Source organism: Mobula hypostoma, chromosome 21, assembly GCF_963921235.1.
Source record: "Mobula hypostoma chromosome 21, sMobHyp1.1, whole genome shotgun sequence".
Taxonomy (NCBI): domain Eukaryota; kingdom Metazoa; phylum Chordata; class Chondrichthyes; order Myliobatiformes; family Myliobatidae; genus Mobula; species Mobula hypostoma.
This window is the reverse complement of record NC_086117.1, coordinates 2,822,972-2,848,197: the sequence shown is the minus strand read 5'-3', so window position 1 is coordinate 2,848,197 and position 25,226 is coordinate 2,822,972. Positions and strand designations below refer to the sequence as shown.

The following is a 25,226-nucleotide window of genomic DNA, read 5'->3' as shown; positions in this document are numbered from 1 at the left end:
TCCAGTATCCTGGCCAATACTTACCTCCTACTATTCTACAATCACAAACAGGCAGCAGGATAGCTCTTACGCCAGCAACTCTGCTTCAATTCCGGCAGCATCAGGAAGGAGTTTGTACGTTCATGTGATTGTGTGACTTTCCTTTGGGTGCTCTGGTTTCCTCACGCATTCCAAAGATGAAATGGATTAGTAGGTTAAATGGTCACATGGGTGCAATTGGGCAGCGTGGACTCTTTGGACCAGAAGGGCCTCTTACTGTGCTGCATCTCTAAATAAATATGGCTCTCAGTGGGAGCTTGCTGGATGCAAATTGGCTGGTATATTTCCCACATACAAAAGTCTACCATTAACTGAAGTGCATCTTGAGATATTCTTGTGATGAAATCCCCGAAAGAAATGATACTGAGCCCAGAGGAGGTAATGACTTAATCAAAGAGAATTGTACAAGGAAAGATCACATGAGAGCAACAGCTTGGAATAAGTTTACAAAAAACAACAAAATCATGCAACTGCAGGCCAGCTGGCACAGTTAACTGGAGGTTTAAATTACTGACATGCTAAGGTGAGAAAATAAACTTCACAAAATGCCAGAGGAAGCAAGAAGCACTTTGCAGAAAATAACATCAGCCACGTGTTATTCATGCTCACATTATTATTTCTATAGTATTTACAGTTTATTGTTTTTTTTTTGCACACTGGCTGTTTGCCTGCCCTGTTGGGTGCGGTCTTTCATCGATTCTATTGTGTTTCTTGTATTTACTGCGAATGCCCAACAGAAAATGAATCTCAGGGTGGTATATGGTGACATATGTACCTTGACAACTTTGAGCAAGGTTAGCTCTTGCAATTTTGCTGCAACCTCATTGAGCAACAATATCTGCTGGGGAGAATCAGCAGGTCAAGCAGATCAGAATCAGGTTTACTAAGACTGGCATATGTCATGAAATTTGTTATTTTACGGCAGCAGTACAATACATAATAAAAACTACAAATATATACAAATATAGTGAAAAGAGAGGAAAACAATTCAGGGGTTTATTGTCCATTCAGAAATCCAATGACAGAAGGGGGGTACAGAGACCCAGGATTTGGAGCTCATTGATTAGAACTGAGAGTATGATTGTGTTGAACACGGAGCTGAAATCAACAGCTTAACTATTACTATTTTTATTACAATAGCATTACTATTGTCCAGGTGATCCAAGGCAGAGTAGACAGTGGCAATAAGCAAATTGCAGCGGGTCCAGATCATTGCTTAGGCAGGAGTTGATTCTAGCCATAACCAACCTCTCAAAGCACTTCATCACAATAGATGAGAGTGCCACTGGGTGACAGTCGCTGAGTAGGTCACCCTGCTCATCTTGGGCATTGGCATGGTCATCACCCTTTTGAAGCAGGTGGGAACCTCCAACTACTGCAAAGATTGAAGATGTCCTTGAACAGGCCCCATTGATTGGCACAGGTTTTTAATGTCCTACCAGGTACAACACTGGGGCTTGTCATCTTGCAAGGGTTCACCCTCTTGAAAGATGTTCTAATGTCAGTCTCTGAGACAGACCATGGCGTCATCACATGCTGTTTTAGTTTCCATTTCAAAGTGTGAAAGGTAAGGAATTGTTGATCCTTCAGGCGAAAACCCTGAGAGGAATGGAACTATCAATATTTCAGGTCGAAATGCTGCATCAGAAATGTAAAGTTTAACTGAAAGCTCAGAGCCTTTCCTCCCTTGGATGCCGCCTGACCTGCCAAGTTCCTCCAGTCTTGTTTGATCAAGATTCTAACATCTCAGTCTCATGTCTCTATTATATTGCTGACTTGCTTTTGATTCGATGAACTGAAATGGTATTGCCAAATTCCAAAGCTTTATATCTTATAACTGGCTAAATTATACACTCCAAACATTTATTACGGCTTCATTAGAGTTTCTCCAGTTTTATTGGTCTTCCGCTGGCAAATATGCTTGTGGACGTCAAAGCTCAAATGTTTCTCGATATCTGCCGTCTCTCAAGGCATTCTCTGGAATGCTTTGGAATAATTTGCTAGCTTAAAACAAAAAAGGTATTCAACCCAAATGATCTTTGGCATTAGAGGAAGCAGGCACAACACATATAGATATACAGAGAGACTTGCATGTTAATATTTACCACTGTTTTGACTATTGGGTTGATTCTGCTCAGAACAGCGTTGAGCCCCATCCTCACCAATCACAACACAGATCTCCGCTACCTCACGTGCGTTTTCATTAACGTTATTGTTGCTCTTGTGATCTTTGGATTCATCTTGCCACAACTCAGTATTCACTCCAATCTCATCATCTCTTTTCTCAGTCTTTATTGTTGCTTCAAGGGAACTCATTGTGTTGGCTTGATCCAGCACTTTTGGCCAGAATCAGATGGAGTCACTGCAACAATCCTTTCACACTCTGTCAGGGGAGAAATATATATTAATGTCTGTATTTGCTTCCCTAGCTAATTTTATACTTTAGTGATCAATATACAAAATAAACAACCACAATTTTTAAATTCTGTTCAAACCCCTGTAATGTTTAGTTTGGTTATGAAGCCATCAATTTCTAGTTAGTTTATTTTTCACTTGACTATAGTGTACTCCAATTTGCTTGACTTTTATTATGTGCCAATAATACTTTAAAAATCATCTCCAAATACTTTCCTCATATCCCCGATGATCCTTTCAAAAGCACCTCCTGTAGATACATGCACAAAATGGACACTACGGTTTGCAGCAGCATTGAGGGAAATTTGGCTTTTTTACATGAGACATCCAATAAGGTCCTTCAGAGAGTATAAAAGTAAGGATTGTCAAACTGCAGTTGTGAGCAGCTTTGGGCCCCTTATGCAAGAAAAGGTGTGCTGCCATTGGAGAAAGATCAGAGGTGGTTCAGGAGAATGATCCCAGCAATGAAAGGGCTAAAGTCAGAGGAGCATTTGATGGCTCTGAGTTTGTACTTTCTGGAGCTAAGAATAATGGGGGAGGGGGGGCGGGGGATAGAGACATGAGACTGAGATGTTAGAATCTTGATCAACAAACAAGACGAGAGGAATTCGGCAGGTCAATATTCGAAAACTACTGAATATTGGAAGGCCATAAAACCGAAGAGCACAATTAGGCCATTCAGCCCATTGAGTTTAATCTGCCATTTCATCACGGCCAATCCATTTTCCTTCCCAGACTAATTCTCTTGCCTTCTCCCTGAAACCTTTGACTCCCTTACTAATCAGAAGCTTATCAACCTCCACTTTGAATATACCCAATGACTTGGCCTCCACAGCCATCTGTGGCAATGAATTCGACAGATTCACTATGCTCTGGCTAAAGAAATTCCTCATCTCTGTCCTAAAGAGACGTGCTTCTATATGAGACTGCACCCTCTGGTCCTTTCCTTTCCGCATCTACTCTTAAATATTCAGTAGGTTTCAATATTCTCCCCTCCCATTCTTCTAAGCTAGTAAACGCTCCATGTTAACCTTTTCATTCCCGGAATAATTCTCGTGAACGCTCCCTGGACTCTTTCCCATGTCAGCAAAGCCTCTCTTAGATATGGGGCCCAGAACTGCCGACAATACTCCAAATGTAGTTCGACCAATGCCTCCAAGCCTCAGCATCACATTCCTTCCTTTTATAATTAAGTCTTGTCAAAATGAATGGTAACATTGCATCTATCATCCATACTTCTGACTCAACCTAGCAAGTTAAACTTTAGGGAATACTGCAAATCCTTTTGTACCTCTGATCTCTGAATTTGCTTCCTATTTAGAAAGTAGATCCTTAGCATGCCAGGCAACAAAAATTGAGACCGAAACCATATGAAATTTTTATCTCTGACACTCCTCTCCACCTCACCTCTCAAAAAAATGCCGGAGGATCTGCTGTGTATCATCAGTTGAGGTGTTCTGGATTCAAACACCCAGGAAATGTTTCATCCGATGTGCATTAATAAATTAGTGTATTAAATATAAACTAGCTACGTCAAAAATTGCACTAAAAATAGCTTAGCCCACAGAACAGCTTAGAGCCAATAAAGAACTCACCAGCTCTGATGGCTCACGTTATCCAATCAGCACAGTAATTTTTACTTGCAAATTTTCCAGATATAATGGAAAGAACATTACAGCATTCAAAAATATTGATGCGTCAAGGATGAATTAAGAGCCAACAGATAAAGCTGCATGCTGAGTTTAGAAAAAGAAATTGCTATCAGATTCCAGACATGCCAAATTGAGGAAAGAATTACTTTTCATGTGATCACAGCTATCAAAACAAAATGCAACTTTACAGCAAGATCTCACAATGCAATTACTTTTTGAAGAATTAAATATTCAAAATGAGGAAGGATCCCCTATTCCACCAGAAATTGCAATATCATATTCTTGTTTACCGTCACATGTAACCCAAGGGATAATACTGTGATTAAATGCTCTCTTGGTATTACTCTGGAGAATCAGCTTTGATTAAGATACTAGTCAAGCTAATATATTAGACAAGTCAATTATTAAAGTGCATTGAATATTAAGACCATGAGACCTAGCAGATTTAGGCCATTCCTCCTCAAAACCTCTATCTCCATTCTAAATGGATTTCTCTCTATTCCAGGGGCTCCCAACCTCGAGTCCATGGATCCTTTGGTTAATGGTAGAACTCCATGGGATTAAAAAAAAGCTTGGGAATAGAGTCTATTCTGGGGCTGTTCTCTTACCCTAAACTCACCATCCCAAAGGAACCATCCTTTTCACATCCACTCTGAGAGGCCTTTCAACATTCAATAGATTTCAATGAGATCCCCCTCATGCTTGTGAATTCCAGTCAGTACAGGCCTACAGCCCATCAGTCCTCATATGGTAACCCTTTCATTTCCAGAATCATTCTTGTGAACTTCCCCTGAACCCTCTCCAATGTCAGCACATCCTTTCTTAGATAAGGGGCCCAAAGCTGCTCAACACTACAAGTGAGGCCTTACCAATGCCTTATAAAGCCTCAGCATTACATCCTTGTTTTTATATTCTAGTACTCTCAAAATGAATGCTAACATTGAATTTCCCTTCCTCAGCAAGTTAACCTTTAGGGAATCCTGCATGAGGACTCCCAAGTCCCTTTGCACTTGGATTTTTGAATTTTCTCCCCATTTAGAAAACAGTATGCTTCTATTCCTTCTAACAAAGTGCATATCCATACACTTCCCAACACTGCATTCCATCTGCTACTTCGCTGCCCATTCACCTAACCTGAGAAATTTTATTACTTTAAAAAAAATCATGCAATTTAAAACAAGGACAAACTGACCAATATACATTTTGGTGCAATTCTCAGAAGGCATTTTCTTTAGTTCCTATTTACTTTTTTTTCAAAAATCAGAGACATCTCACATTTGTGTCACTTCTCCAAACGCCAAAGAATTTATTTTATATATACAAACACACACATATTCAACTTATGACATTTCCTTATTGAAAAGTATTTCAAATATGCTCCACTTTGATACTTAATGTCAGAGATTTGGGGAGCTTTTACAGTCCGCGCAATGGTGGGATCCTTTGTATCTCACCGTGAGAATTGTTACCAGGGCAGTCACACGAGCTGATTTGTGCGGAAATGTCCAACTAATTAAAAATACTTAAATTCAAAGTGAATATACATTTTCTTTTACAAAATAGTGTATTGGAGGGATTTCTGGGATGTTTTGATGTCTATCAAAACAACTCTTACAGAATGGGAGCTAGAAAAAGAGCTCTTAGATAATGGCAGCAATCAAGCAATCATGGACTAAGATCACTTGAGTGAAAATCCTTCATTTTAAGGAAAATTTTCAAGGTACATGGCTGCTCACCTGTTGAATACATTCAAAACGGAGGAAGATTATTAAGACACAAAATATGGTTGATAGGAAGCAAAGTTTATAATCATACCTTGCACAAGTAAATACACAGAAATGAGAACTTTGGTGCCTACTGAGAAGGTTGAGCTGTAGGCTTTTAGCAATTCCAGTAATACCCCCCCACCACACAATGAACTTTTGACAATAATAGTTCTAAAACTAGCATCTCAAAAGTAAATAGTTCATGAACATGAGTGCCTTGGTACCTTTGGAACAGAATCCATGTAATAAGCACCCCATACACCAGGGGTCCCCAACCTTTTTTGCAGCGCATACTGGTTTCATATTGACAAGATTCTTGCGGACCGGCCAACCAGGGGGTGAGGGGGGGAATGGTTGCCAACGGACAAGAGTACAGTAGCAGTCAAATACGCTGTGTTTACCCCAAAAAGACTGCAATGACCATGAAGCCTTGCATGGGCACCAGTGCGCATGCGTGACTTGCGTATGCGTGCACGTGCCATTTTTTGCTACAAATCGTCTTTGGCGATTCTGTTTGGGAGGGGGGTGTTGTTAATCACGACCGGAATATCGGTGATAAGTGGCTAATATACTCAATTTTGTTTCCAAAAGGGTTTATCTAACGAATTTAATATTAAACACACAGCAACATACATCAAAGTTGCTGGTGAACGCAGCAGGCCAGGCAGCATCTATAGGAAGAAGCGCAGTCGACGTTTCAGGCCGAGACCCTTCGTCAGGACTAACTGAAGGAAGAGTTCACACAAACACACAGCGCCTATTTTCCTCGCATGAATATAGCGATAAGTCAATTATCAGGGGAGGACAGAGGGGCTTGAAATACATGTTGAACGAACTCCCAGTAGAAGTGGCAGAAGCAGGTTCCATATTATCATTTAAGGCTAAATTGGATAGGTATATAGACAGGAAAGGAATGGGGGGTTATTGGCTGAGTGCAGGTCGGTGGGACTAGGTGAGAGTAGCGTTCGGCACGGACTAGAAGGGCAGAGATGGCCTGTTTCCGTGCTGTAATTGTTATATGGTTATATAAGTAAGTCAATAGCATCATAACATTTTAAGTAACATTTGGATATTAAACACACAGCGCATATTTTCCCCATATGAACATATAAAATCATTGCAACGCACCAATATCGCTGAATTAGTGGGAGCCCTGGGCTTGTTTTCCTGCAACAAGACGGCCCCATCAAGGGGTGATGGGAGACAGCGATACTTGAAGGAGGTTCCTTATGTCCAGTCTATTCCGCAATTTAGTTTTTGTTACATTCATCGCAGAGATACGTTGGAAATGGAAGCAACGTTTTCAGTGCTTCCGCGGCTATCTCAGGATATTCGCCCTTGACTTTGATCCAGAATGCCGGCAGAGATGTTATGGCAAACATAATTTTCAGCCCACCGTCATTTGCAAACTCGAGGAGTTGATCTCCTTCCCGCGCTGACATGGACGACGCGCGGGTAATGGCCTCGCGTGTGTTCAAGCTCAACAGTGCGCGTGACAGGGAATGAGGAAAGGTGCAGTTGACTCATATCGCCAAATCATATCATTTCCTCATGGCCCGGTACCGGTCCGCGGCCTGGTGGTTGGGGACCGCTGCCATACACCACCACTCACTGACAAGACTCAAATGTTGCCAAGTACCACAAGGAGGTACAGAAGCCCGAAAACATACATACACATAACGTTTCAGACGCAGCACATTCCCCTCCATCAGATTTCTGAATGGACAATTAACTCATGAACACTACTTCACTAATTATTTTAAAATTGCTGGTGAACGCAGCAGGCCAGGCAGCATCTATGGGAAGAGGTACAGTTGACGTTTTGGGCCGAGACCCTTCTCTTGGCCCGAAACGTCAACTGTACCTCTTCCTATAGATGCTGCCTGGCCCGCTGCATTCACCAGCAATTTGTGTGTGTTGCTTGAAATTCCAGCATCTGCAGATTTCCTCGTGTTTGCGTTCACTAATTATTTGCTGTTTTTGCACTACTTATTTAATATATATATATTTCTCATTGTAATTTATAGTTTTTATGTATTGCACTGCTGCCAGAAAACCATAAATATCGCAATATATGCGAGTGATATTAAACCTCATTCTGATTAATCTTTATTTTGTATAATTAGTTTAAAATTTTATATCCTCATATTTCCATGAGCTTAAATTCCCGTTTGTGCTTAAATACAGGTATCTCCGGCTTTAGCAAAGTTCCCTTTACGCCACTTTGCTTTTACGAAAGACCTATATTAGCACCTGTTTTTGCTAACCAAAAGAAATCCGAAGAGGATTTTCGCTTTTACGAAAAAAGGTGAAAAGTGAAAATAGCGTTCAGCGTTTGTTTTGCAGCAAGCCGTTATAGAGGCAGCGTGCACACCATAGCTTTGAACTGTGTGAGATTTTCGCTACAAATGACAGTGCTGCAATGATTGCAGAAAAGTATGACTTTAATTTTGAAAGGGCACATAGGTTTAGGGCAGGTTTGCAGAATGTCGAGTGCTTACAAAGAACTGTATGATAGAAAAATGCGTGAACGTTCCAGTGTGCTCGCTGTCTTCCCGATTCTGGTAAGTGAAATTACACTGTACATACATTATTTCTACTTTATATAGGCTGTGTATTTATCATTATCATTCCTGCTTTTACTATATGTTAGTGTTATTTTAGGTTTTATGTGTTATTTGGCATGATTTGGTAGGTTGTTTTTTGGATCTGGGAACGCTCAAAAAATTTTCCCATATAAATTAATGGTAATTGCTTCTTCACTTTACGCCATTTCAGCTTACGAAAGGCTTCATAGGAATGCTCTACTTTCAGATAGCAGGGGAAACCTGTATCATTTATCACCATTTGATCCTCATGCACTTGCTTGACAAGAAAACACCGTCTAGGCTGAATTACTTACTATCTCCTTTCCCTAACACGAGAAATGTTAAAAGCAAAGTGTAACTGCAGCCAACTTCATAGCAATGGAAGCTAAAGTGATATTTAGTGAGGCATCTTTAGTAAAAATGACACTTCGAATTAAGCAACTTCAAACATGCTCATGAATATCTGCAAGCTTTGCATCAATGACAGAATAACCCACTTGCACAACACCCCCAACCTTTGTCATCAGCAAACTTACTAACCCACCCTGCTACTTCTTCATCCAGGTCATTTATATATAAAAAAAAACAGCCAGCAAAGAAAAAATCAGTAAACGAGCAGGATGGTTTAAAAAGGAAGAAACTTTGTGTTTCGGAATGGAAAGTCAAGAGTCCAGACCTTAACCCAATTAATATGGTGTGGCAAGACCTGAAGAGGAGTGTCCATGCAAAGTATCCCAGAAATATTGATGAACTGATATAGTTTTGTATGGAGGGATGGTCTAAAATTCCTTCTCATGATTGGGCAAGTCTGATCAGCAGCTGCAGGAAAAGTTTGGTGGAGGTTATTGCTCCTAGAGGAGGTTCTACCAATTTTTAAATACAAGGGTTCACATTTTTTACATTCTGGACTGTGAATGATTAAACATTTTCAACAAAGACATGAAAAGTACAATTGTATGCATTATTAGTTTAGACAGATGTGTTTGTCTATTATTGTGATTTAGACGAACATCAGACCACATTTTAGTAATTAATGCAGAAAGCCAGGTAACAGCATTCAAACTTTTTCTTGCAACTGTGCCTCCATCACAAACAGAGACCCCAGCACTAATCCCTGCAAAACACGAACGGGGTAATGGACCTCAAGACAGAATAACATACTTCCACCACTACCCTGCATTCTACAAGCAATCCTATTCTGAGTCCAAACAGCCAAGTCACCATGGAACTCAAGCACGTAAAATCTCCTGGACTGATCTACTACGAAGGACCTTGTCAATGTTTTACCATGTAAACAACATTCATTGCCCTATTAGCGTTGTCAACTCCTCTCAGAAACTCAACCAGGTTTGTACGACTTGACCTGCTCTGCATGAAGCCTCACTGTCCCTAATCAGTCCAAGTGTGCAAATTCTATCTCCAAGGATTCCCTCCGTGAGCTTCCCACCATTGATCAGGGGCCCACCAGCCTCCAATTTATTGGATTATACCCATTTCTCTTCTTGAACATTAACAACATTAGCTACTTTTTCATCCTGAGAGGTCGCTTGTTGCTAGTGATGATACTAAACTCTTTAAGACTCCAATCTCCACTCTAGCTTCTTTCAATAAATTCATCCAATCAGGCCCCAAGGGGATTATCTAGCTTGAAGCTCTTCAAAAACAGCACCACATCCTTAACATCCCAATGGCCCAGCACATACTATGCTCTTCAAAGTTCTCCCTAACGCCCAACTACTTCATCTAGCTGAATAGTGATGAAAAGGATTTAGGAGCTTGCCCAAATCCACTTTAAGTTTTAAGACTCCTTTCTTTAAGCTTAAACCCCCTCTTTTATCCTTGAGTAGTCCTAACCTCTGGTTATCCTGTTATTTTTCATGCAGATATAAAATGCCTAAAAACAATTTTGAGTACCAGCAGTGGGAGAGAGGAATTCAACTACAGAAAATGACTATTTCTGTTACAACATGAACAAAAAGAATTTATAATGAAAAAATTATTGCCCAAACAAAATCCATATGTTGCTTTTCCTTCTTTAATAACTTAATGCTAAACTACCCCAGTACATTTTATGGTGTTAAGCAGAAGTCTCAACAGTGCAAAGATACTGAAAACGCAAAAACTGTACAATGAGAACAGCAGAAATTCTTTCAAAGCTCTCATTGCAGATGGCTTGCTAAAACATTTCACAACCAACGACAGTATCAAATGGACATAATCACTTCCAACTAAGTAGTTTATTACCTACCCTTATAGGAAAAGGCATACTTCAACCAGCTTGTCAAAGGCAAATTACACCAAAATTCTACAGGTAACAATAGATATTTCCACAAAAAAATTGCAAACTGAACAACTCAGCAAGGCAGTATTTTTTTTTGTCACTTTTCATCAGCAAAACCACAGCCTAATGTTTTCTGTAACTTAAAAAAAGCATAAAACAGAAATACTTTCATCAGAAAGGTAACTGTAACTCAGGAAAGCACCACCGTCCTACAGGGCAATAAGGGACAGACAATACGTGGGTCTATAAAGATGCACTTCTTTAAATGAATTTGTTCTCCAAATGTTCAAGTACACAGAATGTAAATGTTCTTATCTGTATAATCCCATTCTCATGGTCACAGCATAACTTCAAATTTAAAAACAACTCACTTTGAACTTGGCCATATTCTGATAAGCAAATTGCATTCCACAAAGTCTTCTTCCAAGACATTTGGACATTGACAATTAGATAATTTGTACACGTTTCAATTCCTTACTTGCAAGATCGATTTACCCAATTATCAATATCCGAAACTGATAAGCCAATTCTATATTAAAAATAGCAGTTTTCTGTTCAGACTTCAGCACAGTATGGGTGACAGGCTATACTGTTCTCTCTGTGCGCAAGTAAAATAAAAATGTTGGAACTGTAAGAGTGTGTGCGTCCTCGGCCATTTTATTTTATTATCGGTGATGGCATAAGCACAACTGTACAAGCTTTATGGGGTAATGGAAGAATTTGCTAATTGATCACGGCAACACTCACAACACGCTGGGGAACTCAGCAGGTCAGGCAGCATCTGTGGAAATGATCAGTCAACGTTTTGGGCCGGAACCCTTCGTCAGGACTGAAGAGGGAGGGGGCAGAGGCCCTATAAAGAAGGTGGGGGGAGGGTGGGAAGGAGAAGGCTGGTAGGTTCCAGGTGAAAAACCAGTAAGGGGAAAGATCAAGGGGTGGGGGAGGGGAAGCAGGAGGTGATAGGCAGGAAAGGTGAAGGAGGAATCGGGGAAAGCACAATGGGCAGTAGAAAGAGGCAGAACCACGAGGGAGGTGATAGTTGCTGGGGGAGGGGGCAGAGTGAAATAGGGATAGGGGAAGGGAGGGGGAGGGAATTACTGGAAGTTGGAGAATTCTATGTTCATACCAAGGGGCTGGAGACTACCTAGACGGTATATGAGGTGTTGCTCCTCCAACCTGAGTTTAACCCCATCATGGCAGTAGAGGAGGCCATGTATGGACATATCCGAATGGGAATGTGAAGCAGAGTTGAAGTGGGTGGCAACCGGAATATGCCTGCTAATTGATCAATGAAGATCCTAGTCTTCTGTACTTGAGATCCACTTAATTACTTTCAGAAAATTACAATTAATTCAAAGTTGTGTATCCATAACACAAAATGATACATTCAGTCCCAAATGTTTGATGGTGTTTATGCTTCATGGGCACTTCCTGTTCAACTACATGGATGGGAAAGGTCTTTAGAGCAAGGGCTCCCAACCTGGGGTCCAGGGCATAAAAAAAAGTTGGGAGTCCCTTGTTTAGAAGGATATAAACCAGTACAGGTCCCTTTCAGCCCACTATGTTGTGCTGACCTTTTAACCTATTCAAATCTAACGCAGACGTCCATTTTTCTATCATCCATGTGCCAATCTCAAAGCCCAACATGAATGAATGGGACTAAACATTCTAAATAAACTACTATCTAGGTCAGGGGTAGGCAACCTACCGCCTGCGAAGGTATTTTGACCGGCCTGCGAGCAAATATTGAGATACTATGCTTATCTGGCCTGCGAGCAATTTTTCCTTATTCTGAGTGTTTCACGCGACCACACTGATGGACATCCATGGCGTCTTGTTACACGTTTTGTTCCAAACCAAACACTGGTATATACGAATGACGCGAAGGCAGAATACCCTATTAATATGTATTAGATCTCTCCGTGCACGCACAGGTTTTCAGATGGGATCGTTTAAACTTGTAAACAGAAACAGCGTCACTGTGTTTTAACAAGAAATCCACGCTAAATATCCAGATATTTACACGTGCTACGATACTTGCTGAATAACCTGTGTTTCGAAATAAAATCAAAGAAAAAAATTCCAGTGGCAATGAATGCAAAACTCAGGAAGGTAGACGCCGAGTGCTGAAAAAAGCAGTGAAAATGAAGGAAATACCCGTGAGTATTTACTACAAATACTACGAAGTCTCAAAGCGTATTGCAGAAAAGATGAAGCCTTTTACAAATGGAGAGTTTGTCAAAGTGTGTTTACTGGCAGTGGTGGATATTGTGTGTCCTGAAAAGAAATCTTTATTTGCATCTATCAGCCTGTCAGCAAGGTCGATCACACGGCGAGTTGAAGAAATGTCAGCAGATGTTAAAAGTTGTAAGGGATGCCTGCAACGAACTGCATTTTTTTTCCAATTGCGCTTGATGGGAGTACAGACTTGAGAGACACTGCTCAGCTTGCAGTGTTTGTGCGAGCAGTGACCTCAACTTTTCAAATTTTTGAAGCTTTGCTGAAAATGATGTCAGAAATGAAACTTAATGTGTCGAAGCTAATTGGCATCATAACTGATGGGGCACCAGCAATGGTGGGACAGAAAAACCAAAATGAGTTCTTTGATTACTAATTGGCATCCTTGGTTAAGCACAAATGATTTTTCAGCACATGTTATTCATTAATTTGAGGCAAAACATAACTAGATTATTTAAATACATAATATTTCAAGTTTTTTATGGCATTTATCTGGCCCACTGTCTGCTCATTAATACGTGATCCAGCCCACAGAGGCAAAAAGGTTGCCGACCCCTGGTCTAGGTCAAGGTAGATGAGTTGGGCTGAAGGGCATTTTGCTACGCTATCCAGCTGTGACATTAATCAGCTCTCATTACTAAATTCCTGTTATGCTCTCGTCATTGCTGCTTTTGTTTTGATTCTTGGGTATTAGGATGAATCAAGGAGTTTGGGTTTAATCCAGAAAGGTGGTACTGAGACTGATGGCAGTGGAATGGTCATGGGCCGATTTGCTGACTTTTGTTGCTGATTAACCTGCTCTCATCCAGTAGCTTCTCGGCTGTACGGAAGCTTCTAAGTCACGATAGGATCCTTTACTGGTTGTGAGGCAACTGCTGCTACTGGGTCCAGTTTCTCCATATGTACGTGGCAGTGTTTTCTCATTCAATTATCAAGTCCAAGTGACGTGTTAGTGTCTTGCATCAGGTTTCACAATAGATCAAAAAAGGCCCAACCTGCTCAATACTCTCAAACAAAATCCTCTGAATTCTGTAACGACACCAGAGTTTCATTGCTCTTTTCATCATGAAGGGAAGATTCTCTACTTCACTCATGTTCTGTTTTTGGTTTTCTACATTTTAAAACTTCCTTCAACGTTTGGCATTTTGTTTGCACTCCATGAAAACATTCTGTTGCTACATTTTGCACATCTTTTGCAAGACTTGCTACATGGTATATCTTCCCAGAAATGAGCAATCTACCAAGTTATCTTCCACTTGAGGAGATAACAAACGTTGCTGAACAACTCAGTAATATTTCAAAGTTGTTGAAGTAGTCAGCCTATAACAGTTTCACTAGGCGTTCCTGTACATCTCCTGGCAATTTCAATTAAAAGAGGGAATTAAAGATTCATGCTTGCAAATTTAACAAGTGTGAGTAGATAAAAGGCAGCAGACTGCTGTCTAAAAACATATGCACTGCAGAGTATTTAAGGCTGTCAGTATTCCACAAATAAGATTTGACAGCCTAACGTAAATAACCTTTTGAACAAACAGAAACAAAACAAAGATGCTGCACAGTTTATTACCTGAAGCATTTTTAAAATATCCCACATCAGAATGCAAGTTTACACGGATGGAAAGTGTGTGTACACATAACTAACTTGCATTACTGAGAAAACGTCTCCCTATTTTGACAACTCTACTCCAATAGCCCACTCTACTGCTAGTAGACATGCCTTATTGAACATCTAATTTTCCTAACAGCAACCAATTTTTGAAATCATGCACTCAATAAGAAAATGAAAATAGACAATATACTGAAAAATGATTTTAAGCCTTTAAAGCCACTGTTAGATTCATGTACCAAACACTTTATAATGCCCATATCATGTTTCATCCTATGTTCATTAATCATTAAAGACTGCTCAGTTATACCCAGTATACATATCTATCCAATAGGAAAGTTTATGACTGAAAAAATCTTTCATAAATCACACTTTAATCATTAGTTTACATGACAAAACAGCACAGTTGTTAAGGTAATAGGCCAGACAAAATGGAACATACAATTATGCAGTAATTTCATTAGAACCAAACACTGCAGTTTTTCCCAGAAGACTCTCTCATGGATCATGGACATCAAAAGTTTTACACCAGTGCACCACAACGATAGCAACACTATGTGTAACAACTGAAAAGCAAGTTGGATTACAAGTAGTTTTGAAAATGCAACAACTTTATTTAAAACTCAACTACTGGTATGATGCTTCTCTGTTTAGTTACAAGGCAAAACTGACTCATGGAAATATAAACAACAGGAATTCTGCAGATGCTGGAAATTCAAGCAACATACATCAAAGTTGCTGGTGAACGCAGCAGGCCAAGCAGCATCTATAGGAAGAGGCGCAGTCGACGTTTCAGGCCGAGACCCTTCGTCAGGACGTCATGGAAATATAGCTTTGGGCAGAAGTATCAACAGTAAAAAGGCCTTGCATTCCAATGGAACCCATCGCAGCCACGAACACCTGAAGAGTTAAATTAAGGAGTGAAAATTGATCCAATTTGTAGGAAGAATCTGAATTAATCTTCTCAAATCCTAAAGGAAATAACACATTCCCCAAGGGAAGGGATGACGGGGAATGTTGCTCACCATCCAGAGACCAAGTGAATGTAATTACAAACAACAGGAATTCTGCAGATGCTGGAAATTCAAGCAACACACATCAAAGTTGCTGGTGAACGCAGCAGGCCAGGCAGCATCTCTAGGAAGAGGTGCAGTCGACGTTTCAGGCCGAGACCCTTCGTCAGGACTAACTGAAGGAAGAGTGAGTAAGGGATTTGAAAGCTGGAGGGGGAGGGGGAGATGCAAAATGATAGGAGAAGACAGGAGGGGGAGGGATAGAGCCGAGAGCTGGACAGGTGATAGGCAAAAGGGGATACGAGAGGATCATGGGACAGGAGGTCCGGGAAGAAAGACGGGGGGGGGGGGTGACCCAGAGGATGGGCAAGAGGTATATTCAGAGGGACAGAGGGAGAAAAAGGAGAGTGAGAGAAAGAATGTGTGCATAAAAAAGAGTAACAGATGGGGTACGAGGGGGAGGTGGGGCCTAGCAGAAGTTAGAGAAGTCAATGTTCATGCCATCAGGTTGGAGGCTACCCATACGGAATATAAGGTGTTGTTCCTCCAACCTGAGTGTGGCTTCATCTTTACAGTAGAGGAGGCCGTGGATAGACATGTCAGAATGGGAATGGGATGTGGAATTAAAATGTGTGGCCACTGGGAGATCCTGCTTTCTCTGGCGGACAGAGCGTAGATGTTCAGCAAAGCGGTCTCCCAGTCTGCGTCGGGTCTCACCAATATATAAAAGGCCACATCGGGAGCACCGGACGCAGTATATCACCCCAGTCGACTCACAGGTGAAGTGATGCCTCACCTGGAAGGACTGTTTGGGGCCCTGAATGGTGGTAAGGGAGGAAGTGTAAGGGCATGTGTAGCACTTGTTCCGCTTACACGGATAAGTGCCAGGAGGGAGATCAGTGGGGAGGGATGGGGGGGACGAATGGACAAGGGAGTTGTGTAGGGAGCGATCCCTGCGGAATGCAGAGAGGGGGGGGGAGGGAAAGATATGCTTAGTGGTGGGATCCCGTTGGAGATGGCGGAAGTTACGGAGAATAATATGTTGGACCCGGAGGCTGGTGGGGTGGTAGGTGAGGACCAGGGGAACCCTATTCCTAGTGGGGTGGTGGGAGGATGGAGTGAGAGCAGATGTACGTGAAATGGGGGAGATGCGTTTAAGAGCAGAGTTGATAGTGGAGGAAGGGAAGCCCCTTTCTTTAAAAAATGAAGACATCTCCCTCGTCCGAGAATGAAAAGCCTCATCCTGAGAGCAGATGCGGCGGAGACGGAGGAATTGCGAGAAGGGGATGGCGTTTTTGCAAGAGACAGGGTGAGAAGAGGAATAGTCCAGATAGCTGTGAGAGTCAGTAGGCTTATAGTAGACATCAGTGGATAAGCTGTCTCCAGAGACAGAGACAGAAAGATCTAGAAAGGGGAGGGAGGTGTCGGAAATGGACCAGGTAAACTTGAGGGCAGGGTGAAAGTTGGAGGCAAAGTTAATAAAGTCAACGAGTTCTGCATGCGTGCAGGAAGCAGCGCCAATGCAGTCGTCGATGTAGCGAAGGAAAAGTGGGGGACAGATACCAGAATAGGCACGGAACATAGATTGTTCCACAAACCCAACAAAAAGGCAGGCATAGCTAGGACCCATACGGGTGCCCATAGCTACACCTTTAGTTTGGAGGAAATGGGAAGAGCAAAAGGAGAAATTATTAAGAGTAAGGACTAATTCTGCTAGACGGAGCAGAGTGGTGGTAGAGGGGTACTGATTAGGTCTGGAATCCAAAAAGAAGCGTAGAGCTTTGAGACCTTCCTGATGGGGGATGGAAGTATATAGGGACTGGACATCCATGGTGAAAATAAAGCGGTGGGGGCCAGGGAACTTAAAATCATCGAAAAGTTTACTGGTACAGCTAATTGGTTTTAGAAGTCACATAATTAAAGGGGATCACCATATGCAGTCAAAGGGTTTCAAATGATTGTAATAAAAATACTCCTGCATCTGGAAGGTCCAACTGCTGGTGAGTCAGTATCCTGGCAAAAACTACACCAAGACAAAAGAAAACTCCAAGCAGCTCCGTGAAAAGGTTACTGGAAAGCACAAGTCAGGAGACTGATACAAGACAATTTAGATCGCTTTGTAGAAGGCAGCTTTCACTTTGACACAAAAGTCTTTCTGTTGATCACTGTTAAAAAAAGTCAAATTAAATCCACTGTGATTCAATGTTGTAAAACAATAAAACATGAAAACTTCCAAGGAGGGTGAATACATCTTTTAAAATAGGCACTGTGTGTAGAAAGTTAAGAGCAAAAGATTGAGGGAAAAATGTCACAAAAGTTGAAGAGATGTGCAAGCTGAGTTACATAGCTGTCTCAATTTATTTATTTGGGAGTACAGCACGGAACAGACCCTTCTGGCCAAACGAGCTGCACTGACCAACAAAATGCCTGTTTAACCACAGCCTAATCAATGGACAATTTACAATGACCAATTAACCTACCAAGTAGTATGTCTTCGAACTGTGGGAGGAAACTGGAACAACCGGAGGAAATCCATGTGCTCATGGGAAGAAACATACAAACTCCTTACAGAGGATGCCAGAATTGAACTCCAAACTTTGATAGCGCAGAGCGCATTGTAACAGTGTTGCACTAACCGTTACATTACTGCAGTGCCCATCTACATAGGTGCAAATTTATGAACTGCACCATGGTAGATGATGGTTGGCTCATTTTGAAAGCTGTGAATAACTTGGATTTATTTTCCAAGTTAATAAATGAACTGCTGCCAAATATTTTTTATTCTTCCACCTGATCTTTTCAGCTTATTACTAAGAGGATTGGCCAAGGAGTATTGTTGGGTCACTTCAACCACGTGACACAAGTACCAGCTAAATGAGGTGAAGAGCAATGCCGAACGAACTTGTGGAGCATCCATCTGTTCTAAAACTTCAGTGTTTGTTAAAAAGAGATCCTCAAGTGTTGTAGTACAAAACTGAAGTAACTATCAAAAGTATAAAAACTCAATGAGACTTGTTTTATCAGTAAGACTGCTAAGAAATAACCTAATTCAGTAAAATTCTGCCAACCTGCTCTTCCATTGTCTGGATATCCCGATTGTCCTACATTTGACTCACTGCACACCGATTCCCACGCTCCTTCAAACTCTCTGGACAATTGATTACTTACTCTGTTACATCTCAAAAAGTGAATTCAATGTGTTCAACTAATAGTAATAAAAAATAAAATCCCAATAACCCAGAGAAGCTGCCAGAAAGCACTGAAGTCCAAAGTGCACATATTAATGGAGTCTTGGTGCAGCATGACTATTTTAATGGATTTCCGTAAGAAGAGCAGGAAATATAGAAGTATGGAGAGATAAGAAATAACAAGATTAAGTTATTTGGCCCATCATGCCTTTTCCAGCATTCAATATAATGGCTGATTTGGCCTATTACATCTCAACACCACCTTCCTGCATTAATCCACATGTTTATTCCACTACGAACTAAAATTATATCATGCCTATGGTATGTGTGTGCGCGCATAGGGAGGGTCACTGCACTGAGTCAGAAAATGTTGCAGAAATGAATTCCACAGATTTATCATTCTTCAGCTAAAGAAATTTTTCCTTATCTGTTCTAAATGGAGATCCCTCAACTGAGGCTATGCTCTCTGGTCCTGAATATCCACATCTTCTCTGAGACCTGGCAGACCACAGTACGTGTGCTTGTAACACTGTCCGACAGAGTGATCAGCAGCACTGGGGCTCCACAGGGGACTGTCTTGTCTCCCTTTCTCTTCACCATTTACACCTCGGACTTCAACTACTGCACAGAGTTTTGTCATCTTCAGAAGTTTTCGGATGACTCTACCATAGTTGGATGCATCAGCAAGGGAGATGAGGCTGAGTACAGGGCTACGGTAGGAAACTTTGTCACATGGTGTGAGCAGAATTATCTGCAGCTTAATGTGAAAAAGACTAAGGAGCTGGTGATAGACCTGAGGACAGTTAAGGTACCGGTGACCCCTGTTTCCATCCAGGGGGTCAGTGTGGACATGGAGGATTACAAATACCTGGGGATACGAACTGACAATAAACTGGACTGGTCAAAGAATACTGAGGCTGTCTACAAGACGGGCCAGAGCCAACTCTATTTCCTGAGGAAACTGAGGTCCTTTAACACCTGCTGGACGATGCTGAGGATGTTCTACGAGTCTGTGGTGGCCAGTGCTATCACGTTTGCTGTTGTGTGCTGGGGCAGCAGGCTGAGGGTGGCAGACACCAACAGAATCAACAAACTCATTCGTAAAGCTAGTGATGTTGTGGGGATGGAACTGGACTCTCTAACGGTGGTGTCTGAAAAGAGGATGCTGTCTAAGTTGCATGCCATCTTGGACAATGTCTCCCATCCACTACATAATGTACTGGGTGGGCACAGGAGTACATTCAGCCAGAGACTCATTCCACTGAGATGTAACACAGAGCGTCATAGGAAGTCATTCCTGCCTGTGGCCATCAAACTTTACAACTCCTCCCTTGGAGGGTCAGACATCCTGAGCCAATAGGCTGGTCCTGGACTTATTTCATAATTTACTGGCATAACTTACATATTACTATTTAACTATTTATGGTTCTATTACTATTTATTATTTATGGAGCAACTGTAACAAAAACCAATTTCCCCCAGGATCAATAAAGTATGACTACTACTTTCAATATTCAATAGGTTTCAATGAAATTCCTGCTCATTCTTCTAAACTCCAGCAAGTACAAGCCCAGAGACAACAAATGCTCCCTGTTAACCCTTTCCTTCCCAGAATCATTCTTGTGAACGTCCTCTGGAACCTCTCCAAAGCCAGCACATCTTGTTCCAAATGCAGCAGACCAATCTAAATACTTCTAAAACTCTCATGCTCTGTTTATCTGTTTGTGACCTCCAATTAGTGCAAATGGTGCATTAAAGCGGCATAATTTTTGGCTAAATCGACATAAAATGCACTAACTTACAGAATGCAGGCAAAGTTCAGGGTTATATATGCATATAAAATTGCTCACTCGCCAAAATCAACAAGCCTGCTTTCACCCAAGAGCCAATGTCAGCCATGATGGAAACCGCGGCGCAACACCAGGACACATGCGCACGGCCAGCCTCAGAAGCGACTCACGATGCTCACAGCAGCGACACTAACCAGAGCAAAAGGGCAGGGCAGCCCTATTTTGAGTGATCACATTCTGCTAATCACCATCAGCATGTGCAGGATTGGGACAGCTCAAACTGAGACCCATCAATAAGAAATAATTAAATCTTATTGTAAAGACACCCATCAAACCCTATGCTGCAGTCAAAGGACAGCGGTGACTATATCACGTCCATTTAGGAGAGGACCAACCACATCATCAAGAATAATCAGTATCCTGGAGGCGTTGGTGTTACTGCTTCGTATCTTCCATCCAGCATTAGGGTAAAAAAAAATCGTCAGCCTAATTATGCCGCGTGGAAAGAGAACGGGGACATTATGGTCAAGAGGTGATGTCAAACGTCGTCGGGAAGCAGCAAGGAAAGGGAAAGAACAAGAATCAGATGAGGCTAGGGCTACACGACTCCAGGATCAAAGAGTCAGGACAAAAAGATGAAAGAAGAGACAGAGAAGGAGAGGCATGCACGTCTCCAAAATGACAACTGGCATAGGAGGAGGAGAGAGGAAGAGACAAAGGAGCTGAGAAATGTACATCTTCAGGATCAGAGACAAACAACAAACAGCAGAAGAGATGAAGAGACGGTGGATGAAAGGACTGCATGTCTCCAGAATCACAACAAGAGGCACAAGGGTGGCAGATCAACCAGAAATAATGCCATCAAGTGTCCTTTGTTAAACGAGGAGGAGCTATATTTGCCTTGCTACGCGTTGTTTTTCTTTAGTAAACTGAGGTTTTCTTCAATTTCCAAAGCAAGGCGATAGCAATAGTATTCAGGAAAATTTAATTTTCATTCTGGTCACATCAGACTGCACTACCCTCCTCTCAAAGGGTGCCCCAATGGGTCACCCTGTTGTCTAGTGTCTTATAAATCCAAGGCAGTATGTCCTTACTTCCTGTATTCTTGCCCTTTCGAAATGGATGCTAACATTGCTTTTGCCTTCCTCACCACTGACTCAGCCTGCAATTTAACCTTTAGGGAATTCTGCATTAGGATTCAGTCCCTCTGTACCTGATTTTTTGAATTTTCGGCCTTTTAGAAAATAGTCCACGTCTTTATTCCTTCTACCAAAGTGCATGACTATGCACTTCCCTACATTCCATTCCATCTGGAACATCTGTGCCCATCCCCCTATCTGTCTAAATCCTTCTCAAGACACCCTGCTTCCTTAACACTACCTGCCCCTCCACCTATCTTTATACAATCTCCAAACATAGTCACAAAGCCATCAATTCCTTCACCCAAATTATCAACATAACAGCAACCTTTGCGGAACACCATTAGTCACCCACAGCCAACCAGAATAGGCCAGCTTTATTCCCAATCTGATTCCTACCAATCAGCCAATCTTCTATATGCTAGTTATTTTCCCATAGTATTAAAGGAATTTATCTTGTTAAGCAGCCTCATTGCAGCATCTTCTAAAAGGCCTTTTCAAAATCCAAACAAACATCCACACTCTCTTGTCTACCCTACCGGTTATTTCCTCAAAAAATTCCAACAGATTTGTCAGGCAAGATTTCCCCTTTAGAAAACCGTGCTGGCTTTGGCCTACTTTATCATGTGTCTACATCTCATCCTTAATAATCAACCCCAATTTTCCGACCAGTGAGTTCACACTAACTGGCCTATAATTTTCTTTCTTCTGCCTCCCTCCCTTCTTAAAGAGTGGAATGCCATTTTCAATTTTTCAGTCCTCAGAAACCATTTTAGAAGTTAGTGATTTTTGAAAGATCATTTACACCTTAAGGCACACACCATATCCCTTTTCAACCAGCCTATCAACTTTCACGGCAACTTTGAGGAACATATGGACAAGGACCCCAAGATCCCCATGTTCGTCCAGTTTAAGAATCTTGCAGTTAGTCTTATAACTTTGTCTTCTATTTCGACCTTCCAAAGTGAATCACTTCACACTTTTACAGACTGAACTCCATCTGCCATTTCTCAGCCCAGCTCTACATCCTATCAATGTCCTGTTGTAACAGGACTATATAACATAATTGTTCTCCTCACTCCCCCACCCTTAAAATTGATTAATAACTGGCCAGCCCAATCCCCAATTCCTACGCCCCTCCCCCGCTAGTCAGTGTCCTGATCAGGTGGTGGTCATTTAACACAGGCAAGATCATAAGACAATGCAAAGGAGAATTATGGCCCATCTTGTCAGCTCTGCCATTCCATCATGGCCAATCCAATTTTCCTCTCATCCCCAATCTCCTGCCTTCTCCCCATAACCCTTCATGCACTGACCAGTCAAGAATATCAATCTCTGCCATAAAGACTAGGCCTCCACAGCTGCCTGTGGCAACATGTTCCACAGATTCACCGCTCACTGGCTAAAGAAATTCCTCATTTCCCCTCTGGTCTTTGACTCTCCCACCATAGGAAACATACTCTCCACATCCACTCTATTGATGCCTTTAACCATTTGATGGGTTTCAATGAGGTCACCCCTCATTCTGTTGAACAGAGAATACATCCCCAGAGTCATCGAACGCTCTTCATATGATAAGCCATTCAATCCTGGAATCATTTTTGTGAACCTCCTTTGAGCCATCTCCAGTTTCAGCACACCCTTTCTAAGATGAGGGGCTCAAAACAGCTAACAATACTCCAAGTGGGGCCTCAGTGCTTTATAAAGCCTTAACATTACATCCTTTTAATATTCTAGTCTTGAAATGAATGCTAATATTGCATTTGCCTTCCTCACCAGACTGAACCTGCAAATTAACCATTAGGGAATCCTGCACAAGCACTCCGAAGTCCCTTTGTGCTTCAGTTATTTTGTATTCTCTCCCCATTTAGAAAATTGTCAACCCTTTAATTTTTTCTACCAAAGTGCATGCACTTCTCACTGCACTCCACCTGCCATTTCTTTGCCCATTTTCCTCATCTGCCTTTCTGCAGCTTATTTCCTCAAAACTACTTGCCACTCCACCATCTTCATATTGTCTGCAAACCTTTTAACAAAGCTATTCCATCATCCAAATCACTGACATATAACGTAAAACGAATCAGTCCCAACAGACCCCCACGGAACACCACTAGTCACTGGAAGCCAGTAAGAAAAGGCTCCCTTTATTCCCACTCTTCGCCTCATGACAATCAGCCACCGATTTATCCATGCTGGAATCTTTCCTGCACTTAGAGCTTGTTAAGCAGTCTCATATGTGGTACCTTGTCAAAGGCCTTCTGAAAATCCAAGTGCACATCAACTGATTCTCCTTTGTTTATCATGCTTGTTAGTTCTTCAAACAAGTCCAACAGATTTGTTAGGCAAGATTTTCCCTTGAGGAATCCAGGCTGAGTACAGCCTATTTCATCAGGTGCCTTCAATTACCCTGAAATCTCATCCTCAATAATCGATTCCAACATCTTCCCAACCACTGAGGTCAGACTAACTGGCCTACAGTTTCCTTTCTTCAGCCTCTCTCTTCTTGAAGAGTGGACTGACAGTAGCAATTTTCCAGTCTTCCACAACCATTCCAGAATCTAGTGATTCTTAAAGGGCTATACACCATCTGGTCCAGGTGACTTATCTTCCTTCAGACTTTTCAGTTTCCCAGGAACCTTCTCTCCAGACATGGTAACTTCACACACTTCATGCCCCCGGCACATCATTGGGTAATGGGGTAAAGCTGGAGGAATCCACATTTTCACAAGGGGAAGTACAATCTTTTCAAAGGAAGTACTGAAGGTCCAGATTAAACCAGAGATCTTGACGCTGTGAAGCGCTGACTCAAGCTTGTTACTCTTTCACAGAATAGCAAAAGGTAAACTTGGGAGTGACAGGATTTTTACTCTAAGTGTTCATTGGATATAGTGCTTTCACATTTTCTGGATTTAGAGTGAACTAACTCTGGTCTGCAGTGAAAGCTGATCAGAATTTTAATGTCAGTCCTGATGCAGGGAAAATCTGCAGGCAAAGCAAATTATAAATTTAAGGGAGTTGTAATGGTGTGATATCCTATCTTATTGACTTGGCAAATTAATATGATTACATTAATTCTTACACAAGAGATTTGCAGATGCTGGAAACTGAGAACAACACACATAAAATGCTGGAGGAACTCAGCAGGTCAGACATCTATGGAAATGAATACAGTCGACGTTTCGGGCCAAGGACTCTAATTATCACTCCACTTTATAACAAAGATTTTTAATGCTGCTGAGAACATGTGCTCCAGAAATTATAAATGTGCAAAGGCAATGTTTTAATAATATAATTCTTGGAAATTAGGTTTTAAATCTTGGTAGATTCTTCTCTTATGCAATCCCTTGCCCTTTGTCATGAGAAAACTTCCTTTCACAGGCAACAGGAAATTGAATTTCAAAGCTCAGGGCAAATCAAAGTAATAAACAGAGGACAGCTTCACTTATAGCTTAAAGCATTCTAGAAAATGAACAAATGTTCCATTTGAAGCTCAAGATTACAACATGCAAAA

At 41.5% G+C, this 25,226-nt stretch overlaps 1 protein-coding gene across 17 annotated transcripts in view; it reads right to left on the bottom strand.

Moving 5' to 3' along the window:
* znf618 (zinc finger protein 618) overlaps positions 1-25,226 on the bottom strand; it is an 85,813-nt gene that overhangs the window by 44,152 nt on the left and 16,435 nt on the right. For 3 of the 17 annotated variants that reach the window (XM_063073285.1, XM_063073282.1, XM_063073287.1), the window contains exon 2: positions 2,145-2,422. The exons of 8 other annotated variants lie outside the window; for them this stretch is intronic. In XM_063073285.1, coding sequence (XP_062929355.1) covers positions 2,145-2,355 — 211 coding nt within the window. In that variant the 5' untranslated portion in view covers positions 2,356-2,422. Of the gene's footprint in view, positions 1-1,287; positions 2,076-2,144; positions 2,423-23,958; positions 24,698-25,226 lie in introns of those variants that run through there. 6 more of the 17 variants (XM_063073283.1, XM_063073286.1, XM_063073292.1 and 3 more) reach the window with 4 other exon arrangements.